The sequence below is a fragment of the Eurypyga helias genome, unplaced genomic scaffold (genome assembly GCF_000690775.1).
Source record: "Eurypyga helias isolate BGI_N326 unplaced genomic scaffold, ASM69077v1 scaffold3512, whole genome shotgun sequence".
NCBI classification, from domain to species: domain Eukaryota; kingdom Metazoa; phylum Chordata; class Aves; order Eurypygiformes; family Eurypygidae; genus Eurypyga; species Eurypyga helias.
Window position 1 is genome coordinate 1 of NW_010237659.1, and position 24,220 is coordinate 24,220.

The window sequence follows — 24,220 nt, forward strand, 5'->3', positions numbered from 1 at the left end:
CGCACCCGCGCGGGGTAGCCTCTCCCCCCTTTTTGCTTTTCCCTCCAGCTCATTCAGGATCAGGCCTAATTCCCACAGGCCAAGCAGAATCCCACCTTTCGAAGAGGGGGGTGACAAGTGCCAACACACCCCCCGCCGCAGAGCTGCAGCCTCGGGCAAAGCCCGGGTCTGCTCCACGGCCCCCCGGCTCCCCATTTCCACACAGCCACACACCCCCCAGCCCAACACAAACCTCCTGACCGCCCTTTTTCCACCCAAAAGGTGGCACTGCTGAGCCCACAGCAGCACGTTAGTGACCTCGGCTTTCCCCAGCCGCCGGACTTGGTGTCCCCAGCTCCTCAGCTCCAGAGGATTTTCATACTTTGGGAGGCGGCGCAGGGAATGTAGAGCAGCAGCTCAAATACTTGGGGATATCTTTACACACGAAATTCAGGACCCCACGTTACCGATTCCTAAAATCAGTAATAATTACGATTTTTTGTTAGTGTCTGGAACGAAAGGCTTGGCAATAAGAAACTGGACATTTTCCTACACCCTTTAACGATGCAATAAAGGCAGCATGGGCATAGAAACCTCTCCCAGGTCAATGATACGGCTGCGTGGGGTCCATCAAAGCCAAACCCGGCCCTGGCACGAAATGGATGCGCTCATGTCCGCTCACTCTCAAGCTCGAGGGCCACAACCCTCATCCCTCTCTTCCCACCTTTCCCTAGAGGCTTCCCCAACACCGAAAGCCATGTAGCAGCCTCCCGCTCTCGCTGCATCCTCCCAAGCTGTCAATCCAACCGGCAGGAAGCACGGTAGCAAATGCTTTTCCAAAAAAATCTCAATAAATTCTTCCTACTGTTTTACTCGCCAGGCGCATCGAGAGCAATAGCAGAAGCAGACAAATGCAAAACAAACGCTGCTGAAAGAACAATCAGTGTCCGTATTGAACAGCTCCACCTCCCCATGCCCCTACAGCATATCTGTGGCATGACCACCATGCCACTGGCTATAAAAGCAGTGAAAAACCAGATTAACCCTCTCTGGGGACAGGGACAGCGAACACCCTCTCCCAAATTGCCATTAAACCTGCCCAAGCTGCCATTACGCTGCACTTCTGAACCAAACGGGGCATTAGTGACCATCAGGGGTGTGACCACAAGGACCATACACCCATACGCACGGCTAACACCAGGAAACGCTGGCTGAAGGGCCCTGAGCTGCCTTGGAAGCAGCCACATCCCAGCAGAGCCTGATACAGGTGGAAAAACACACTGGCATGCCAGCCAGCGGGGCTGGGGGTAGCCCACGGCAGCCTCCAACACACACCACGCTGGTGAGGCTGCTGCCTTCGCCAGCCCCAGCTGGGGCAAAAGCCCCGCAGCGTGAACCCGTCCCTTTAAACCATTATTTACCATCAGAAAACAATCTCTCTCCTCTCTCCATCACGGTGCCAGTCATGAGCAGCACACTATTAACAAGCACCTGGAAAGGAAACACCGATATTCAGGCAGTTTCAGACTTCCCAAATGCAATCCCTTCCCCCCTGCAGGTGCCTAATTTGCCAAGGTTTAGTGACTGTAAATTTAGGGCTACCATTTTCCTGCCATGTTCTTTTATTCCTACCTTCACTGCTTCGAAGGAATACCCCCTGCACCAAACAAGTCAATCCGTGACTGGTATTTTCGAGCACCAACTCCAACAGCCCCATGAGAATATGGAGGAAAAAATGCTCACTGTTTTTTAATGGATTTTTTTTTAATCCATTGGGACTGCAGAGGGTTGCCACCCCTGCCCCCACATAATGCGTTACACACCCTTCTGGGAGGCCAGGGAAGAAGCACCGGTGGTGGGAAGAGGATGAGCGGCAGCGGGATGAAGGTGGCTGCATGGAGCATGAAAACTCAGTGAAGCCCTCTGGCATTTGGCTTTTCCTTATGTGGTCCTGGAACTGTTTATCCCCGTGGCATGACTGCACGCTCTGCTGCTGCATCCCACTAATAATCGTTAAAGGGCAGCTCCGGGCTGAGGGTTGGTTCCCTCCCTCCTTCAGAGGACAGAACTAATAGGAGATTTAAATGCATGAAATCGTGCCTGAGGACTCGGATGGGCCAAGCAAACCCTGATGTAAAATAAAGCCATGGCATCCTCCTGAAAGATGCTGTGACCTCAAACGCCTCTCCAAATTATGAACAAAATACATTTAGCACTTTCATCTGAAAGCAACCAGCACATTCAACACAAAAAGGAGTTAAAACCAAACAAAACCCTCATCAACACAGAAAGTTGTTTCACATAACTGTATGAAACGTGATTCATATTATACACCAATTAATTGAATCCCCCCCATCACCTTGTTTTGGAGAAGGAAAAACATAGTGTGTTTTTATTTCACCTTGATTTCCACTCCTCAGATTGAAGGGATGGAGACATGTGACTGATTTTGCCCAGTTCTACATTGTTTCAGTCTGAAATCATCAAAAAAACACGGGAGGCTCTACAGAAGAGGCATCTCTGTAGCGCTTCATCAGGATTACATTGACCAGTCCCTTCTCTCGGATTCTATAGGAGCCTTTCGCAGCCCCGGCCAATGTCACAAAACTCCTGCAGCTCCCTTGAAACTCAGCCCAGATCTGTCCAAACCTTGGATCAGGCTCATAAAGCTCAAGACAAGTTTTAAGCTGATGATGAATTAAGGTACAAAGTGAATGTCTTCTACTCCTGGAATTTGTTATTAAAAGTCCTGAGTTTCCGAAGTGGACAGACAGTTCCTAAGCGAGTCATTAATTACCTTCCCCATCTCCACTCAATGCTGTAAGCCATCCATTAATGGATCCCAATCATCCAAAAGGCACTTAGTACCTGACCATTTTTCTTCAAATTTTGAGGATGGTGGTATTTTATTGATTTATTTTACAAGAACTGCTTGCCTTCTACCTCCCTTGGAAGCAGCTTGTTCCAGGAACTTGACATTTGGAGGTCAGGATGGATACGGATCTTGTGATCTCTTCTCATCCTTCACAGAAAAACACAGCAAATTAAAATGCTGTTGCATTTTGAATCCTGTTCACTGGAAATAAATCCTGTATTTTCCATTGGTGGGGGGAAATCAGTCATTTAAATCTAGCTGGGAAGAAGCAATTCTAAATTTCTGATTTATTTCTTTTAGGGCACTTCTCAGCCAGCTCCAGTTTGGAGCGTGTCAAGAAAAAGCTGTCCATTTCAGAGCTGAGCAAAACACTGCACAGCAGTGCCCTTCAGATCCAAAAAGAAGCCCTGCCAAAGTTTACGAGCAACGTTTGGATCCAATAAAGTTACAGGTGTGCTCCTTGGCTGCTGCACTTCTGCGAGTGTGCCCACACTTCCACTGACACGAGGGGGAAAATCCCAGGTATCGTGGGGCACAGGCTCAGGCGGGTGGGGGGTAAGAGTCACGTGAAAAAAGCCAGGAGGGGCAGAAGGTGGAAAGAGAAGGAGTCTCTCTTGTGCCATGTGGCTTTGCAGCTATTTCTTTCTAGCCTGCAGTTTGCTGCTGGAGCCTCTCGTCCACAGCTTTTAAGGCTGTTACTGCCAACATCTCACCTCATCTCAGGTTTAAGTGATGCTATGCCAAATCTGGGTCTCAGCAACACACCACTGTGAAATCATTACATACCTCTTTCATATGGAGTTAACAAATGTATAGGTTGTCTACAACATTTTTTTCTCTTTTATCCTGGTAATTGCCTTTTCTAAAATTCACCAGTCAAGGGCAATAATTCAAATAACCTCGGTTTCCCACCAACCTCAATGTTAACCCTTGGCTGGCTACTGTCATTCGGCAAATCCCTTCCAACCTTGCAGGGCCCTTCACCACAAGAAAGACACTGAGGGGCTGGAGCGTGTCCAGGCGACGGAACTGGGGAAGGGTCTGGAGCACAAGTCCTGTGAGGAACAGCTGAGGGAGCTGGGGGTGTTCAGCCTGGAGAAGAGGAGGCTCAGGGGAGACCTGATCGCTCTCTACAACTCCCTGAAAGGACGGTGCAGAGAGGGGAGGGCTGGTGTCTTTTCCAAAGTGACATGTGATTAGACAAGAGGAAATGGCCTCAAGTTGTGCCAGAGGAGGTTTAGGCTGGATATTAGGAATAATTTCTTCACCGAAAGCATTGTCAAGCTTTGGAAGGGGCTGCCCAAGGAGGTGGTGGAGTCACCATCCCAGGAGGTATTTAAGAGATGCGTGGATGTGATGCTCAGGTAATGGTTTAGTAGTGGGCTTGGCAGTGCTGGGCTAAGGGTTGGACTTGATGATCTTAAAGGTCTTTTCCAGCCTAAACGATTCTGTGATTCTATGTGCAAGTATGATGCTTTCTAAGAACCTCTGCCAGCCTGAACTAGAGGTGCATGGGTGAGAGCATACCAGCTCACAGGGAACCAAGAGCCTCCCGAGCCTAAACTCAGCCATGCTCAGAAGCATCACTTCATATTTTGTCATCATTCTTTGCTACTTCAACACTGTGGTCATGACTATCTGCTATGAACAAGTGACCATGGCAGGTGTGTGATTTTTTTGGCCACCGTACACAACAAGCACCATCAAGGAAACTCAAAGCTGATCAAGAGAGAGCCAACAGGGCAGAAAAACCAATGGTTTTGAGCTAAGCTATGGATATAAGGAGCTCAGTTCTCCCCATGCAGACTCCTAAAGGGACACACAGCCAGACCTGGGGGGATGATGACAAATTATACCAACTGAGGAGCTGTCTCTTAATGCCAATATCACAGTAAAACCTCCCTTTTTTCCTGCCCACTCTTTGTCTTGGCTATTAGTGCTACAAGGTTTTTTGAGGCAGAAGATTCTGATTTCCAGACCTGTTCAGTGCTGTGGGATCACAAACGCAGCGTAAGCTTCCAGGCAATACATCAAGACAAGTAATAAAATATTTATCCTCCACTTCCTTCTGTGCTTGTGTGCTCCGCAGAGGAAGCCATTAAAACTAGAGCCACCAGTTTACAGTTGGAGTCTTCAAAAAGAAACAAACCCAGAGCTTTTACATCCATCTCTCTCAAAAACAAATGTTTTCACACCCTGACCATTGCAAGGCATTCTCTTTTTACATAATAATAATTTTTTAAAAATCAAATTTCCAACTGAAAGGAGAATACTTACAGATTATAACAAAGCTTACATGGCTTAGAAGACAGGAGGGCCTTTTCGTAATGACATTAACCAAGCTGCTACCTGTACGGGACTTAAGATGCTCAGACCTGGGTCCCAAACCAGGGGGAACATTTTTGACACGACACCCCGAACTTCGGCAATAGCTTGCTGGAAAAGTGTCCTTGATGTGCAAAGCCCTGCACACCCACGCGGCCTGAACTCATCTAATATCCAGCGCTACGGAGTCTGTGGGGTTATCGGTGCTAAAACAAGGCTTCCTTCCGCTCTTACCATGAACTACACCAAAGCTAATGCTGCAGGAAAGATCGCCACGTCCCCTTTCAACCATTAAACAGGAAAGTTGCTCTACACTAACCCGTGACAGCAGCGAGGAAGCCAGCCCTATGCAATGCACTCCTCCCTTGGAGGTATGAGGGGAGAGAAGGACCAAGAGCCCATACTTACCGGGGGGTGGAGGAAGCTGGTTCCTGCTGTGCTCCTGGTGCTGGTGGAGGAGGTGGGAGAGTTTCTCCAGCAGCAGAATGCGGAGACCAGAAACTCCCGGCATGATACACTCTGCAAAGCATCTCCACTGCCAGGTCCCGATCGCAGCTACTGCCATCCGGTGCTGATGTCAGACCTGCCACCGCATTTTTCCAGAAATACCAAGGCACGACCCATCCCTGCACCCCAGTGCCTTCTGGACAGCCTCTCACAGGCCTCTGCCAGCAAGCAAACACAACCAAAATAGTTCCAGAGGACATTTGGATGCAAAGGGTTGCAGGAGCTGAAGGGGCAGGAGGGTGGTGGCAGGGGGAGGGGACAGCTGCTGCAGGCTTCGTCACCTGAAAGCAAAGCTGTGGGGCACCTTCCCAATACTGCTAGAGCAAGGGAGAAGCTGCATGTACTTCTGGTCCATCACATCCTCATTTTGGGGACAAGCAGGGACCACGGTGTCAAAGAGGCAAACACTCCTCCACCACCAAGCCACCTGGTTTCACTCAGTGCAACTGCCCAGGGAGGTACACAGCCAAGGGACCTTCCTCATCCTCCCTTTCTGAATCTCCTCATTGCTGCCTTATTTTAAGAAGGGAACTAAATTGTTTAGAATCTAACAAATCAGTTAACCTAGGAATTTCCGCCCATTAATCACTTCATCCCATGTTCTGGGGTTTTCTTTTGTTCAAGCTACAGAGAAACATGGGGCTGGGCATTGCCTGTCTTGGAAGGGAAGGCACCCAAAATATTTTGATGTGACAGGACCTTATGAAATGGAATATTTTACAGTACTGGCATTACAGTTGTGTATCAGACTGTAACGGGGATAACACCGCACCATGAAGCTTGCCAGTGGCGGATCAGCACCAAGGAGTGTTTGAGGTTTGCACAACAGCAGTAACTGCCAAGGTCAAGGATGCTATGAGCACAGGAAGGGCCCTCTGGAGCTGCTAGTCCCAGGGCACCCAAGGGAAGCTTCAGCACAGAGCTACATCCTCACAACAGATCCAGAGTCTCTGGAAACCAGAGCAACAGAAGGAACCAACCCTGGAAGGAGTATTCCAGCACAGGACTTGAGATGGCTTAGAGCTGGGCACACAAGCCTCACTTCCTTTTGCTCTGTTGAAATAACTAAGGTTAAAAATGCTTGATAAAAGACCTGTGACCTTGAGGAAAACAAATATGCTTTCTGCAGCACACAAGGATCATTCTCTTCACCTCAGCAGAAAGCCTGCTTTGTGTTGCGTCCCTCTGTAAGCAAACTGGAAGAGCCAAAGCTGCAGCCAACCAGACTGTGAGATGCGACGGCAAGCGGAACGGCCCCGGTGCTCAAGGGCATTGAGGGCACCCACAGCAGCACAGAGAGGAGCTCCTGGGGTCTCAGGTTTTATTGCACAGAAGGAGAAATAAATAATCTAAAGGCTGAAACGCTCAGGGACAAAAGGGAGTGAAAGGCAGTGATTTCCCCTTCCTTTTGGCATCAGAACAGTTTGTGCTGCTAGGACCTGCCTCACAACTTCCCGGGTCCCTGCCAGGGGTTTTTCCCTGGGAAGCAGAAGTGATGGTGACAGGGGTGTCCGTGCAAGACCTCACCCACAGCCACTGACCACCAACCCTAAGGTCTGCATGGGAAATCCTGCAGCATCCCCGGCTGAGAGCCTCCCGCATCCCACATCACAGCAGCAGGAGAAACAGCTCCTTGCGGGAGCTCACTATGGGATGGGCTTCACGCAAAATAACCAAAGATGAGGCTAAATGTATTTTGTTAAGGCACTTTTGAATCATCTGTCCTTTCAACAGGGAGATGATCTATTCGGACCCAGCTAAGTCGTTGGGTCCCAGGCATCATGTCAGGAAGGATGTGGGAAATCACTGTGAACAGCTTCGAAGACATCGTTTACAGTTTCACAGTAGAGGTCATTATACTACATTACTGCATTTAAATGTGCGATTCCAGTCGTGAATATATTTCATTATCTTCTTGCACTTGCCACTGATTCTGGCCTATTGTCTAATGCCTTAAAGTACTTTCTAAGACCTTGGAAATGTAAATGCTGAGGTAGAAAATTACTATATTACAAGCAGGCAAATTCATGCCGAGAGACGAAGTGAATTGACCTGGAAGGTCGCATCCATCCATGGCACAGATGGGAGCGGGGTGCTGGTTCCTGCTGCCGAGGTCACCGCTCTCAGCACAAAGCGTCCCTAATCACCCCGAGGACTTCTGCAATGGGGTGTTGTACGCTTTTATAGAGGAGACGCTCTTTAGAGCTCAATAGCGCTTATAATTGAATTCTTTAAAAGGATTATATTGTCCTCAGTAACTCATCACCTCCCTGGACTGGCCCATTCATTTGCATTTTTTCCCCCATTTTGGATAAGATTTGAAACCCAGCAATGTTGTAGTTTGCATAAACAAACAAGCCTCGAATATATAAATAACTATTCACATCCTTTCCATATGTATTCAAGTATTTCACAAGGCACCAGTGGCAGCCATTAGCATTTCTAAATGATTTGTGAATGGCCTGATTTTTTGTGTGTCTTTCACTGGAACTGATTCCCAAACTCCGCTCTGCTGATAAGCGAGGACTGGTGATAGCGGTCCCGCGAGGCGAAGTCTGCGTTCTCCTCGGTGAGCTGCGTGGTCTCCATGCCAACTGTTGCAAAGGACGGTGTCACCACGATCTGCTCCTTGGGAGATGGCCTTCTCCTGCAAACAGAGCAGCGGAGGCACCTGCGTCACCCCTTGTTTGCCATCCGTTAGCGGCTGCGCAAACAAAACCAGCCGAACTGCTCCTATGAAGGGGCTAAATCCTTCTCGGCACCCCTGGGAGGCATCGAGCTAATCTGAAAATATTTTTCCCAGAAGGCACACAAAAACATACTCCCTTCCCCCAGAAAACACTGGAAAATATACATTTTCTTAACAAGTAAGTTTTCTCTTTGCACGCTGGCTACAGCAAGCACTTTCCACACCATGCAGAAGCAGCTTGAACTGTTTCTAATGAAAACTTCTATCAGTTTCCTGAGCTTTAGTGCAGAGTTCAATTATTTTTGTAACTCTTTTAAATGAAAGAGGAAATATTCCTGCAATCTCTTCATCCCAGAAGCTGATTTTAAGAAAACCTACTGCAAACCAAAACAGCAAGATCTTAAAGCACAGCCTCAGACCTCATTGAGCACCAAAGAGCCTTAGAGGTGTCAAGGATCCTTGGTTGCCTCCAACTCTCTTGCACTCTAATGAGATTTCTGCTTTACCTCCAATTCATTAAAATGTCTTGCCTGGATTAACAAAGCTTAGGAAAAAAATGCAAATCGCTTCAATGCAATTTCTTGCAGCATGGCAAAGGCTTCAAAACAACCCACCTGACCCCCAAGCAGAGCCAAAATTGTCTTTGTGTCCACGTAAGCAGGAGCCCTGGCATTAGGATAAGATGGCCAAGCTGTCTGGCTGACCCAGAGATTGCACTCTTTGAGGAGAGAGCAATAGGACCTGTCTCTGCTTGGGCAGTTGCCAGCTCCCCACTCAGTCCTCCTTGACAAGGTCTTTGATTGCACTGACTGAAGCACTGAGGATTGGGTCTGGTAACCCGCAGGAGAAACCTCCCTGTGATAACCACAGCTCCTCCCATGAGAAGCAGAGCTGCCATTGCGGGAGGGATGGTTTTTCCTTTCCACACATGGTAACTCTCCGTGAAAGCCTCACATCTCAACCAGCCTTCCGTGGGGAAGCTCTGGCAATGAGCAGGAGACAGGGCTGAGAGGCAACGAGGGACAGACAGGAGGGAGATCCTACTCTGTCATCATAGCTGCATCAAGCTCAAATGACCTGCCACAAATTTGCCTGGACGCTGAGGTGGAACCAGACAGATGAGTGCCCAGGACACGAAGCAGCAGGGTCCAACTCCTATTCCATGCCTAACTCTGGCAGTGCCCCTGCGCAGCCTGTGCGCCCTGTTCCCATCCTCACCTCCTCGCCCTTGGCTTGAGCTCACGTTGCGAGTCCAGCAGACGCTGTGGAAAGCTGGGGGGACAACCCCTCACTCCAAATGATATGCAGAAAACAGTGCACACCTCCTACACCCCCTCACGCCCCCCTTTTCTGGGTAGTATGCTAACCTGGGCTCTCATCCCCTGACGCTCAGGCAAGCGTGCTGCTTTATACTCCTGCCCTGAGAGGCAGCGGTAGCTGTGTGAACCAAGATATGCATGGCAAGAGGTGCGCAGCACAGGTGGGTCTTCAGGGACCCAGTCCCATACTTGGAGACATCCACTGGTCTGGCAGAGAGAAGGATGGATGTCATGTGGGAGAACAGACTTCTCTGTTCTCAGCCATGCCGCAGACCTGCCGTGGGGACGTAGAGAGATCCCGTCACTCCTGGCTTCTCTCCTAAGCCATGTTACAGGGACTGCAGACAGAGGCAGTCTAGTCTAGTTTAAAATAAAATAGTTAATAACTAATTGCACAAAACCCTGAAGGTCTTCATGGAAGAAAATCCCAAGACACTGCTACTTCAGTCCCCTACAGACTCATTACTGAATGGTTCCTACACCAAACCCCTCGCTTACTGTATTTGCCCCTTAACTATTGCAGCTTCCCCCTAGATTTCCTCTCTGAAACTTGAGCACAGCTGCCACATGAGCCTGTTCCACCACTATGTCAGTGAGTTGCTTTCCATAGATGAAAGAGATGGAGTATCCTCTTCTTCCTCCAGTTCAACCTGAGCCACCAAGGTTGAGCCACGTTCCTTTGGGGTAAGATAAAGCCTCAGGCACCACGATATGGTTAGAAGCTATATAAGCACACATAAGGCAGAGGAGACTCCCGCTCTGCCACTTATGTGGCCAGCCACATGCCGGGCTAACGGGAGTAAAACAGCTTTTTTTGCCATTAAGAATAACTGTGTATGCAAGAAGGAACTGCTTCAGATAATAAGCAAGTCAAGTCTGCCACCCCTCGCTGTGCACATCAGTGCGTCATGGGAACAACGAGCACCGCCTCGGTCACCGCCAAGTGACTGGTACCAACCTGCACGAGGTGATCAAAACCGACTTAATCCAGCTGAAGAAACTGAAATTCGCAGCTGCTCCTACAGAGAAAAGGCACGAGAAGTCAGTACACTGCTAATTCTCTCATAATAGCATTACACACTGAATTTTTGCATAAAATCTGAAACCAACATGCCTGTCATTAGCCTTCAGTACACAAAGATTTTGCGATGGTGAGAAGACTCCTGCAGTCTCCCCACACGCTGTGGCTTTTAAATGATTGTCAAGAAACTCAAACCAAATTTCCCCACAGAGAACAGCTATCCTTTCCCAGACTGGCAGCTTGTGAAAACCCCAGCAAAGCAGACACCCGCAGCAGCACCTTTTCCTCTCCAGACTGCAAAGCTCATTCCCACTGCAGGGAGGGGGAGACAGGAGAAGCCACTCAACCGACCTCAACCAGGGTGGCTGTGGTCTCACCATTCCTTCCCTCCTGTCTCATCCCATGGAGAGCCGCCTTAGCTTATTACCCAACACTGTTTTGTTCTGGTTTCTCCTTACGGTTCGGTTCCTGTACTGGCTTACTGCAGGGGCAGGGAAGTGCTAGAGCTGGCAGCAAAAGCAGAAGTAGTTTGTGGTGAGGGACAGGGAGGAGAATGGAGACCTGGCAGCGCCTGCTGGGTTTGGCTTAGGCTCTTGGGGAGGAAGAGAGAGGAGAAGGGACATATCAAAATCTCAGAGCATTTATGCTCCCGAGGTCTTCATCTGGTCCTTAACTCAGAGCAATTCTCAAGCAGATGTCTCCCAACATTTCATAGAATCATAGAATCGTTTAGGTTGGAAAAGACCTTTAGGATCATCAAGTCCAACCATTAACTCAGTACTGCCAAGTCCACCACTAAACCGTATCCCTAAGCACCACTTCTACACGTCTTCTAAATACCTCCAGGGATGGTGATTCCACCAGTTCCCTGGGCAGCTCATTCCAATGCTTGACAATCCTTTCGGGGAAGAAATTTTCCTTCATATCTGATCTAAACCTCCCTTGGCACAACTTGAGGCCGTTTTGTCTTGTCCTATCGCTTGTTCCTTGGGAGAAGAGACCAGCCCTCCCCCTCTCTTCACCCTCCTTTCAGGGAGTTGCAGGGAGCAATAAGGTCTCCCTGAGCCTCCTCTTCTCCAGGCTGAACACCCCCAGCTCCCTCAGCCACTCCTCACAGGACTTGTGCTCCAGACCTTTCCCCAGCTCCGTTCCCTTCTCTGGGCATTGTTTTACTGTATGCATGGGAATGCATGTGCAAAAGAAACCAAGAAAAAAATGTCTAATCGCATTGCTATTTCTTTGATCACCTTCCAAAAATCTTTTAAGCACTGAGAAACTCCTCCTGAAGTCATTATTGGTAAATATTTCAAAAGCAGTTGACAGAGATATAACATAGTGAATTTACAAAGGCAAAGAAAACTCTAAAACCTGAAAACATTGTGTTTTCTTTAATATAGGGGGCTGTAAAAAACTTTGGAAATCTGAGTTTTAACAAAGATACAAATTAGCAAGTGTTATCCACAGTCTCAGCTCTATTATCCCATGCAGATAAATAGAAAAGCAGTCAGTTAGAGTAGAAAGAAAAGCATTGGTGAGTGATGCTGTGATGGTTACCAAGTGACAACTGTTTCTTGGTTTCTCATCATTTGGGTTTCTGAAACCTAGTACCTACTTCCCTATTTTCTAATAATCTTTCATCTTAACTAAGCCCAGGCAGCTATTTCTGCATCGCCTAAAAGACATGCGAACGTGGGCTCTTCTGACTTTTCTGATCTTAAACAAAAAAATGGCACATCCACATGTGCAGGTACTTATGTACATGTGCACCTACGCACGTATGTGTGAGTACGCGCACACTGCGTTCGTACCACCCTCTCCCCTCACAGACATGGACCAATGCAAACCCTTCCTGCAGCCATGCCAAGGAGCTGTAGGCTCTCCTGAGCTGCCTTCTGAATGTGCTTCACTGCTGAATTTTGAACTTGTTTAAGCCGATCACATGCACAGACTTTTCTAATGCCCTCCACCTAAGGGTATTTTCCCAGATTACGTTCCCAACATATTCAACCCATTTAGTTCTGGAATCAAAAGGCTCTCTTGTTCTGGAGTTATGATTTCTGAGATTTAATGAGATACTTGTCATTATTCCCATTTTCCTTCAAGTTTTCTCTGGTGGGTTTAGATTGTTTAATTAAGTTTATTAAAACATATTTACAGCAGATTTTTCTCATTGCTATGGTACATTTACAATCTGCCATCGCTGTTAAGTCATAGTATTAGTATCTGGGTTTGCCATTTAAAGTACAACACGTTAAAGCAGTAAGCACAATGTTCAAACTATCAAACTCATGCTAGTTGCAGTTAGCATCCAACATAAAATTAAAGAGCCAGAGCGAAGATGTATTAAAGCCAGCAACAAAACAAAACCTCATCATTCACTTTGTCACCTGCATATTAAACACAACAGTCTCAATTCCTAATTAAGTTAAATTAAAGCTTAATGAATTTTTAGGCAGTTTTAATAATACAGAAAAAAAAATACTCACCAAGGGGGAGTCCTGGACTCACTTGGCCAATGTAGAAATACAGAATAACTGCTGCACCCAGGCTGACAAGGGTGTATATCCACTGAATGACAAACATTATGACGAGGGACACTATCGCCTGTTGGAAAGACACGGTTTGGGGTTACCCTGGAGTCTGTAAGATAATACGTTGATGACAACCTGACAGTCCCTTTTCCGCAAAGCAACTCCTGGAGAAAGATGGAACCATAGAATTGCTCTGGTTGAAAAAGATCTTTAAGATCACCGAGCCCAACCATCAGCTTAATACTGCCAAGTCCACCACTAAACCATGTCCCTGAGCACCACATCAGCTTGTCTCTTAAATACCTCCAGGGATGGTGACTCCACCACTTTCCTGGGCAGCCCATTCCAATGCTCGACAACCCTTTCCATGAAGAAATGTTTTCGATTATTCAATCTGAAATGGCATCTCCATGGCATCTCCTGCCTGCAAACCACCCCAGGGTGCCTGGCTTTTGGCCACATAGAGCACTTCCACCCAGTGCTATCTAAAAAGACTCGGGTATGGCAGGGGTGAGGTTTCTCAGTAATGAGGTAGGGATCCTCGTTCGGTCTCACTGCTGAAAGGAGGGACAGCACAGGAGTACAGTGCCATCCTCAGCGGCATGGAGGGAGCTTTCTGGGAGCTACCTTGAGTTCTAGAGGTAGCGTGGGCCTCAGGTCTCTGCCTTGGAGTATCCAGAGGCTCACCAGCTTATGAGGCAGGTTTGGCTCGAGGAGCATATGAACAGGGGCAGGGATAGCATCTTCATGGATTGGGTTGGGAACAGCAAGGGGCAGCACACAAAGAGATAAACAAGTCCAGACTGACACGATGGGTGAAGCTCAAAGAAAGCGAGTAGAGGGGAAAGGAGCCAAGATGAATAAATGCACCTGATTTTTGCTTCTCTGATTTTATTTTGCATTGTTGATCCCTTCTCAGCTCTGCTGCAACCTCCTCCCAAGTCTGACTATTGACACTAAACCCAGTCTGCTTTAATGAACACCTCCGTCATCTCCGTAAGCAAATTCCCCATGAAGACAGAGAGGTGACCGTTCTGCGATGGCACGTGTCGGGAGCCACATTAGTTACTGAGCCCAGAGACAGCATCAGTGCACAACCTCCTAAAGGTGTCATCGCTGGGGAGGAGCCTCCACATCCATCCCACCCTGGCACTGTTCCCTGGTGGGAGCCCTCCCCAGGAGCTGGCTGCTGGCTGCAGCGAATTTGAAAAGTAGGTGTCAAACTCCATCTCAGGATTCAACTAAAAGGGTTTAGTGTTCCTTTTGAGTGGGTTCGTTACATTTTACACACAGCTATGAAATCTCCATCCATGCAGCAGAGCCATATGGTTCATTCATTATGCATTTCTGACCCTTTCCCTGTCATCTGCCCATTAATCCATTCTCCCAAGATGAATTTAAATGTCTTAAACTCCTCGGCAGCTTGAGACAGAGGTATTTAAAAGTTATTTATTCTTGAAAGTAACGTGCTGGAGGACTGCTCCACTTTCCTCCGTCAAAAGATGGAATTGCACAGCCAGATTGCTGGTATCAGGAGGACAACACTAATGAAACTCCACCCTGAGCTTGAAGAAACTGGCTCCTAAATAAAAGTAAGACAGCTTTGAAGCTGGTGTCTCACTCCATCCCATGGCAAGAAAAAGCAGGCTGGCACACAGTGAAAAGAGGGACACAGATTTTTTTTTTTTCCCAGCCAGCCATGCATCATTAAATTCCTAAGAAGCCAGACTTTGAGTTTGTATCTATTTGCTTTGGGTTTGGTTTTTTGCTGTTGTTGTTTTAATTAATATGTCATCTGGCTTTCTCTGAATTTGAATGGCTGGATGCATGGTACCTTGAGTACTTAATTCAGGTAGCCTGGAATACTAGAAACAAAAGTACTGGAGTGCATTTACACTGCAGTAAGTGATGAATTTCCTCCTGTTTTTTATAATCACAAACCAGTGCTCAAAACAAAACACTTACACCAGTAAAGGAAACCCAGTGGTTGCAGAATTTGGAGTAGAAGGATTCTGGTATTTGCTGAAGTCCCAGCTCTGGATTTTGTTGCTTTACAGATGATTCTACAGGGAAAAAACAAACAAACAAACAACAAACCCCAAACAAACAAAAAACATAAGAGGCATTAGAAAGGAGCTAAAACCAAAAAAGTTGCCAACTCTGGTGCCAAGTCCATTTGAAAGCCACATCTGCCTATCTCTGCCTCAGTTTCCCTATTTGTGAAAGAAGACAAATGGAGATTTTTTCCATTGGAAACATTTATGAAGCTTAATTGACTAAAGGTGACAAAACACTACAGCACTTAGATGACAAACTCCAAGCAAACACACAGTATCAAGCAAACACACACACCTCCCACATAACAAATTCAGACTCTCAGCTGTGGGTGTCAAACTACAGACCCCACCTGCGGCACAGGGACCACGGCATTTTGATAGCCCAGGTTTCAGACTCTCACGGCTCCATCCCTCCTACCCCACACTAGAATGAGGTAAACCCCAAGATACACTCAAACCCTTTTTTAATGTAGAGCATTAAGAGTGCATGTGTGGAATAATGAATGCACTGTAAACAACCCTCAACTAAATATAGCCCCGCCGGTTTTCCTGTGATTAATCTTCCATAGAAAATTACATTGGAACTTCTCCCGTGATGTGCTGCATTGAGCTCTACCCTCACCTGAAACAAATGAGACGATTGCCATGAATCACTGAGTGACGGCCCTGTATAAAGCTTCAGGAAAGCACCAGGAGGATTGAGGTTACAAACCATTCCCCCATGCACGCGGAGATGTCCGTCTCCTACAGCCCTTACCTTCTCTTCTCTGGCCGGGCAACGCAGACACCTCGCTGCAGAGCTGCTCCCCTGGTTCCAGCAGCTCGGGTGTCCGCTGGGCACCCTCAGCAGGTGATGAGCACGGACCCATGTCACGCTGATGGACCTGCTCAGCCAGGTCCTGCCAGCTCTTGCTGCAGGGCTCCGTGGTCTCATCCCAGCTGTACTGAGTCTGGGTAGCATCACGAGGGAGATCCAGGAGAAAGCTGTCCTGTAACGTCTGCTTGGCTGGCTTCTTTGCCTTCTTCTGTTTGACCTTTTGGGTTGAATTTTCGGCTTCTCCTTTTTTGCAAGTACCTGGCTCACTACAGAATGGTTTAAAAAGCTGGTCCATGTCTTTTGTGAATTCCAGCAAGGTGCCATTTGACCTGCTTTGAATGACTCCATCTGCTGCACGGCTGGAGGACTTGCTGAAAATTAACGGCTGGGAAGAGTGAGCAGGCCTGACATTTTCCATCTGGGTCTCATCAGGTTTCTGTTGAACGTTGTAGCTCAAGGAGATGGAGAAATAGGAATAGTCTACAGCGATATACGTCAGCATGAAGATGATGGTGACTATGGGAGCAAGAACATTCACTTGCCCAATCAAGATGAAAGCCATGGTGATGAGACTTGTTAAGCAAATTGCAGCCACTGGAGTTTTGTTGGGTCCTTTCTATTTTGTAAACAAAACAAACTTACATTTAAATTAATAACCATAAGCCTCACCATAAGGATTCCCCTCTTGCTCAGCTGTCCCAGGTGGTTACCTGGGTGGTCTGCAGAACCCCCTTAGTCACGAAACACACACGTGCATGCAAGCAGAGGCTCACCGGCTTCATAAATTAAAGAACAGGCTGGACGCCAAAAGCTGCTGAGCCCTCACGTCACCTCTGAGCCTTACTCAAGCTTTTCCTTTGGAAAACTCATCCACTCTCACTCTGTATCTCCGTGGTAAAACAATGTCATTAAAGCAGCAATAAACCTTCAGAGAGATTTGTGGGGCTTATGGGAAATCTGGCAATAAAACGCATTAATTAGAGTTACTGGTTCATCCCCAATTTCTCTAGAGAACTCTGTATCGCTGCCTACCCAAAAGGCTCCAGCACACTGCCACGGGAAAGGCTTTGACTGCCAGATACAGTCCATGAAGCTCTGCCCACACAAAGCAGTGACACCTTCACATCAGCAGCTTCTGGCCCTGTCCTGGCAGCAGACTGAGTTAAATCCATGGTCTGCTGAGCCTCAGCATTTGGAGTTTCCTGTCCCATACCCCACCTGGAGTTCAGCGTCCAGCTCTGGGGCCCTCAACATCAGAAGGATATAGACCGGTTGGAACAAGTCGAGAGGAGGCCACGGAGATGCTCAGAGGGCTGGAGCCCCTCTGCTATGGGGACAGGCTGAGAGAGTTGGGCTTGTTCAGCCGGGAGAAGAGAAGGCTCTGGGGAGACCTTATAGCACCTTCCAGTACCTGAAGGGGCTACAAGGAAGCTGGGGGGGACTTTTTACAAGGGCCTGTAGTGACAGGACAAGGGGTAACGGGTTTAAATTGAAAGTGGGGAGGTTTAGATTAGATGTCAGGAAGAAATTCTTCACAGAGAGGGTGGTGAGGCACTGGTACAGGTTGCCCAGAGAAGCTGTGGATGCCCCATCCCTGGAAGTGTTCAAGGCCAGGCTGGATGAGGCTTTGAGCAACCTGGTCTAGTGGAAGGTGTCCCTGCCCGTGGCAGGGGGGTTGGAACTAGATGGTCTCTGAGGTCCCTTCCAACCCAAACCATTCTATGATTTCTTCCACCCAAGGTGCACTTGCCCAGGGGCAGGACAGGAACAGGTTGGGCAGCCGAGGATGCAGGAGGGTGGGAGTTGGCCCCAGCAATGCCAGGCATGTGTTGGCAAAGCAGGCAGTCAGGAGAAACACCACTTGCTGTTCTCCTTTGGGGTGGGGTGAAGGCAGGGAGAGGAGGAGAAAAAGGGAGACAGAGCTAAGGGCATCGGAGCACTCTTACTTATTAATATAAAAGGGGACCAGTTCTGGACCCTAGGTCTTTTCACAATGAAACAGAAGTATGTGATGGGGATAAAGGAACATGGTTCTCAGAAAGCATCTTCAGTATCAGAATCCTGTACTGAGATGGGGAACAGATGGTACCATCTCAGGATGCCCCTGGCTTGGGTTTAACACTGCAGAAAGCAGCTGTGTCCTTCCCATCAGCTGGGGTTATGGAGACTACAACACAGTTTTCAACCATGGAAAAGAAGAACTGATGTGGAACAGATTGTTAAGGGCAAATTAAATTTGTTAACTCCCCATAAACCAAATCTAGGCTTCAAGGTGGCAGAGAAAAGGACAGGGAGGTGGAAGTGATCTGCCTTTGATTTCTCACCTTTTTGAGTCGTTCCCATTGTGGCACTCTGCCCGGACAGAGTTCAGAGCAGAAAATTTGACAGACAGAAAACTCTCAGAGAAGAGAGGGAATCAGCTTTGCAGTCAAATTTGCTAAATCGCTGAGAATTTGACATAGGTTGCCAAGTGGAGAACAGCCCGTCCTGGGATTGCCTGACAACTGCCTTCAGGAGCTGGAAATGTTTGCTCTCATTATTGTTCCTGTTTCCCCTGTAATTATTACTATTTACTATTATTACTGTGGTTATTATGACTTTAATTTTAAAAAATTGTTTTGAGAAATATAGAACTGTAGAAAATTATTATACTATAAAATATTTAAATATTTTAAAACATTCATAAATACTGATATTGTAAAATATTTTTCTGTATTTATAAGCTGCTCTGAAGGAGCAAAACATCGTAAGGTTTTTTTCCAGCTGCTCAGTACAGCCAGTTAGGTGCTGCAGGGTGAGAGCAAGAGAATTATTTTCACCCTGTTTAGAGGAAGGGAAAACCATAAAACATAGTTTGCTCTGAATGTATAGCCCGAGACTACAGAGTCCTTAGTGACTGGTACTCTGACTGATCTCAGTGGAACGACCCATGTGAATGAGGATTATTTATGAGGACAAGGGAAAAGCCTCTTGTCATATTCAAAGCAAGGCTTTGTTTCAAAGCATATCTAAAGCTTAGCAGCCCCCTGAATTAACCTTTCCAATCTATTCCTTGTTTTTGTTTTATAGTGTCCAAAAGGCACCTTATCTTACAAAGAAGTGTCCTCCTCTCCAGTGCACACAGACTGAATCCACTGCACCGCGACCAGTCAGGAACTCACCTATGAGGTTACTACAGAGGGTAGGAAAAGCTCAAAGAAAAAATGCAGGAAAAAAAGAAAAGAAAAAATAAACAAACAAGGAAGAAAGATAAAGAGGCAGTTACCATCCATTTTACCAAAGTGCCTGGACAAAAGCTTCAGGCCTCTGCCCTGGACAGGAGGGCAGAGAAGAGCCGGGTACCTCCCTCGGCCACAGTCAGGAGCAGCAGCAGCACAGATAAGGCATTTGCAAAAGAAATTGCAGGTAAAGTTGTATCATCAGCAGCTGTTTTACTGGGGGCATCTCGAAAGAGGTGGGTCCGAGGGAGAGGACCCATGGGTCATATTCCATCCATCCCTTATCTCACCCTACGGACACACGGAAATCCTGGCTTCTTAAACCGACAGTTTTCCTTCAGGGGAAGGTTTGAGAGCAATCTCAGCGAAAGGCTGACTGACCCCACATCCAAGGAAGGAGAGCATGGGGATCACGTTCTCCTGGGCGATGCACTGCAGGATCCTGGGTGCTCCATACAGTCCCCCCATACAGGAGGCCAGGGACGAGATGTACAGTCCTAGCAAAAACAAGAAACCCACCAAGGATACCTGGAGGAAGCAGAGAGAAGGCAAGGTTGATCGTGTTGCTCCTTAAAGCTCCACGGGCAGTTTTAAAGACGTATTTTAAGAGATCACATATATTTTGTAACATTGCAAAATGAACCGAGCAAGTGCTGGGAAAGCAGCAATTTAACTGGTCTGTCATATAAAGTGCAAGCAATTAATACAGGAAAATTACCCCATAAAAGTAATTTAATACTGAACATCCTGTACTGACAGAGCCATTTGACAAGCTCACATCCAAGAAATTCTTTGTCACTTGGAGCAATTGCAGCAAAGCAGCAGCTATTAGGTTCCCCTTAAGTAACTGGAAGTGAGTTTATTTCAGGAGAGATCACTTATATACAGAGCACATCATACAGGAAAAGCTGCCCATGCTTCCAACCATCCAAAACAGGAAGACAAACCCCTATGTCCCAGAGGAGAAAAACAATCCTGAAAGAAAATCCACAGTGAAACCAAATCAAAATTGCCCCTTAAACAAATGACATCTCAAAAAATGCGCTCTGAAGGATATAATACAATGACCTTATTTTCCTGTCTTCAATGAGAAAAGAATTTCCTTTGACCAACATGAAACTTTAAAAAGATTTTTAAAGCCACAGTGCTAACAAGGCTGGGGTTATTAGTGGTTTCCAGCGAGCACCCTTTCAAACGTGGAGCATCTCCCGCAGGCACGGAGCTAGCTCAGGGTCTATCACACACAAGCGAGGACTGGGGTCCCCCTCCACAGGTCACTGCCAAGTGCTGTGAGCACAAGCAGCACATCTGAAAAAACCCACCCAAATACACAAAACCCCTCAGTATGAACACTGTGCAAGAAAGCTTTGCCATGGGAGCGCCCCTGGCCCCACAGCGTGAGGATGTGGGCACACAGCTCCGAGGTCGAGGGTCACCAGAGCCACCCCCAAGTCCTGCGAGACCACGCGAGTCAGCCAGCCAGCAGCCAGCCGCAGAGAAAGGCAAACCACCAGCAGAATGGCCAGGCAGGGAGAAAAAAACCCCACATTCTGGCCCAGATCTGTCCTTCTCATACTCCACTGAAGCAAGCCGCTGCAGCTGCCCAGGTATCCGTGGCAGAGGATGGCTGGTCCACAGTGTCCCACATATCCTTCACTGCCACCCCTCCTTTCGTGGAAAATAAGGTGTAAAAGAACATGGGTTCTCCCAGCTTCTGCCCCCGCTGAAGTCAGGCAGCCCATGCTTTACGAAGAATCACAAAGATCTACATGGTTAGAGACGATTCAAGCTACATCTGCCCTTTCCTTATCTACGAAACCCGCACACAGCGAGGAGGAGGTTGGGTAAAAGGCCATGAAATGCTTGTTGTTTGGGGAAGGCGTGTAAAATTAATGTTGTGGTACAGAACTGTAGAAACCGCCTACCGCAACATGCCTTTTCCCCATGAAAATCCACTTGGCCTTGTGAATTTTATCTCGTGGGACAGAAGAAACTTGAAAGATGAGCAGCTATCAGCTTCCTTCAGACCAACGGACTTGATGGGGAATCTTACAAGCGTAACCTCCCTTCCCTCTCCCCTAATCCTGCCCTGCTCCGAGAAATACTGGCAAGAAACAAATCACTTGTGCCAGGCGTCATATATTATTTTAGCTGCCAAAAATTCTTGCATTTAAATGTACTACTTGACATTCAAATCAGGGTTAGAGGGGAAGAGTCCTTTTCACCGAGGCTGATGAAAGGGTTTGCTGGTGGTTTTGAGCACAGAGAGTGTGAATACTTTGTAAGAAATTGGCACTGCGAGCTCATTAGAAGCGAAATTACCGAATCCCATTTTTAGGTTTAAAAAGCCAAACAAGTATTTTAAGGAAAATAGCAGCCAAGCGCTTGCTCACCTGTGAGTGACAGAAACAGAGCGTGCATGTTGGATGTGTAATGATCTCTTTTCCCTCCCTCTCTCCAAAGCCATTAAAATCTAAAGCAGCTCGTAATAACCCGAAGAAGCAACATGAATGTTGGGATTGCACTATTGTTTTGTACCATACTAGGGAAAAGAAAACGGAATTTGCTTTTTTGGGGGGTTTTGGGTTTTTGAGGGTTTTTTTGTGTGGTGCTTGGTTGGGGTTTTTTAAAACGTTATTAAATATCTTCATATTCTTTACTGGGAGATATTTCATTCCGCCACATGCGAGGGTTTTGAAGTTTTAACAATTCCTTTCTCTTGAGCTGATTCATTTGAGGCTGATTCTTTTAGTTACTGTACTTTTCGCCCACTAAGTCTGTCACACCGACATACAAAGATGTTGCCTTCAAGAAGGCAGACTCATTCTTTTTTTCCCCTGAAACACAGAGAATTTTTTAACCTTAGCAGGAAGTGGCAGGAGCCCCACCAACACTCTGGAGTTTATTTTGGGGGCTGGAGAAAGTCTAGGGCCACAATTACTGATAGAGAAAACAAAGCCAGAGTTTCAAACTGATATTTTAGAATAAAAGCACATTACAAATCAAATAAATGGCAAACATCTCAATTTTAAATTAATCACAAAAAGTAATCTTAAATGTGATGGACCCATGATTTTGGATAATGCTGAATAAGAGAAAACTACATCCCATATCCCATTTAAAATAAGACAGGGACACACACCAAAATATTTTGCCCTTTTTTTAAAGAATTGCAAGGAGAAGGTTCGTTGCCTGTAAACACCACAAACCTCCCTCGTGTATATACACCCATGTGGAATGTCTCGAGTTTAATAATCCTATTGCTCGCCCGGCAATTACAGCCCGCTAGATATGGAAATGTAAGCTTCGCTTGACTTAGTAAAGATAAGCAGTGGGGTTCTTTAGAGATTTCAATTTGGTCTAAGCTTTCACCAACCAGAAAGGATACACTGAATCAAATACAGCATTTATCATTAGACCACATTAGCATATTTCAGCTCTTAAAGCTATTGCTGGGTGATTATGCCAAGATTCAGCATTACTGGGTATGCTGGTGAATGCAAAGCTATTCAAATCAATTGTACACTGGGATTTGCAATGGGGAAATCCCCCTGAATTTCAATGAGGGATGGGTACCCAAATTCCTTAGGCATTTGGAAAAGTTCAAGCATTTAGTAAAGCAGATGGCAACCCAAAATCAGCATTATATGAAACCACGCTGGGTTATTTGTGGTTACTTACCTTCTCTGCGATCATAAAGTCATAACGGAGTGACTGACGGGTACAAATGGCTCCCAGCAAAAAAACAAAGACCATGTACAGAAGCCACCTGCAAACAATAAAAATAAACTATTTTTTTCCAGCAAGACAAGACCATTGAGAATTCTGCCCATTAGCAGAGACAGGAGAAGGTCAAGTACACACAAGTTGGGTCTTCAATCACTCTGCATGGGCTGTTCCTCCATGATTTAGCCTCAGGGCTAAATATAACACTGGTCCACATTACTTACCTACTAGGATGTACCAGGGAGAGCTGCAGTGTGACCAAGGGGTACCCTGAGGGGAAGCCACCTGCAGTCCTGATGTGTGCAGGGGGGAATAACCCAGCTCTGGGGACAGACTGTAGGGCCTGTAGGGCCTGTAACAATAGGACAAGGGGTAATGGCTTTAAACTAAAAAAGGGTAGACTCAGCTAGATATAAGGAAGAAATGTTTACAGTGAGGGTGGGGAGGCACTGGGACAGGTTGCTCAGGGAAGCTGTGGATGCCCCATCCCTGGAAGTGTTCAAGGTCAGGCTGGATGAGGCTTTGAGCAACCTGGTCTAGTGGAAGGTGTCCCTGCCCGTGGCAGGGGGGTTGTACTAGATGACCTTTAAAGGTCCCGTCCAACTCAAACCATTCTATGATTCTGTATTTGGTTTGAGTGGCCAGGTTTTGATAGCAAGGAGGCTACAGGGGTGCCTTCTATGAAAAGCTTCTAGAAGCCCCTCTGTATCTGACAGAGCCAGTGTCAGCAGGCTCCAAGACAGACCCACCACCGGCCAGGGCTGAGCCAATTGCAGTCATAACATCTCTGTGATAACATGTTTAAGAAGGGGAAAAAAAAACCCCAAAACACAACATAAGAATAAAGAGCTTTTGCAGCCACAGAGAGCACAAGATGTGAAAGAACAAACTCTGCAGACACCAAGGTCAGTGGAGGAGGATGGGGAGGAGGTGCTTCAGGCACCTGAGCAGAGATTTCCCAGCAGCCATCGAGGTAACGATGGAGCAGAGACCTGCTTGAAGCCGGGGGAGGACCCCACACCAGAGCAGGGAGATGCCCAAAGGAGGCTGTGACCCCAGGGGAGACCCATGCTGGAACAGTCTGCTCCTGAAGGACGGCACCCTGTGGGAGGGACCCACGCTGGAGCATGGTGATAAATTTTTTTCCACCCTAAGC

The 24,220-nt window shown here is 47.1% G+C and overlaps 1 protein-coding gene across 1 annotated transcript in view; it reads right to left on the minus strand.

Annotated features, from left to right (window-relative positions):
• Window positions 1–8,167: 8,167 nt before the first annotated feature.
• The window catches only part of SLC12A8 (solute carrier family 12, member 8), a gene marked incomplete at its 5' end in the record, with an annotated part of 25,052 nt that continues 8,999 nt past the window's right edge, over window positions 8,168–24,220 (minus strand). The window contains 7 exons of the mRNA XM_010147518.1: window positions 8,168–8,333; window positions 10,653–10,713; window positions 13,202–13,319; window positions 15,212–15,309; window positions 16,061–16,736; window positions 19,720–19,866; window positions 23,020–23,107. Coding sequence (XP_010145820.1) covers window positions 8,168–8,333; window positions 10,653–10,713; window positions 13,202–13,319; window positions 15,212–15,309; window positions 16,061–16,736; window positions 19,720–19,866; window positions 23,020–23,107 — 1,354 coding nt within the window. The remainder of the gene's footprint in view (window positions 8,334–10,652; window positions 10,714–13,201; window positions 13,320–15,211; window positions 15,310–16,060; window positions 16,737–19,719; window positions 19,867–23,019; window positions 23,108–24,220) is intronic.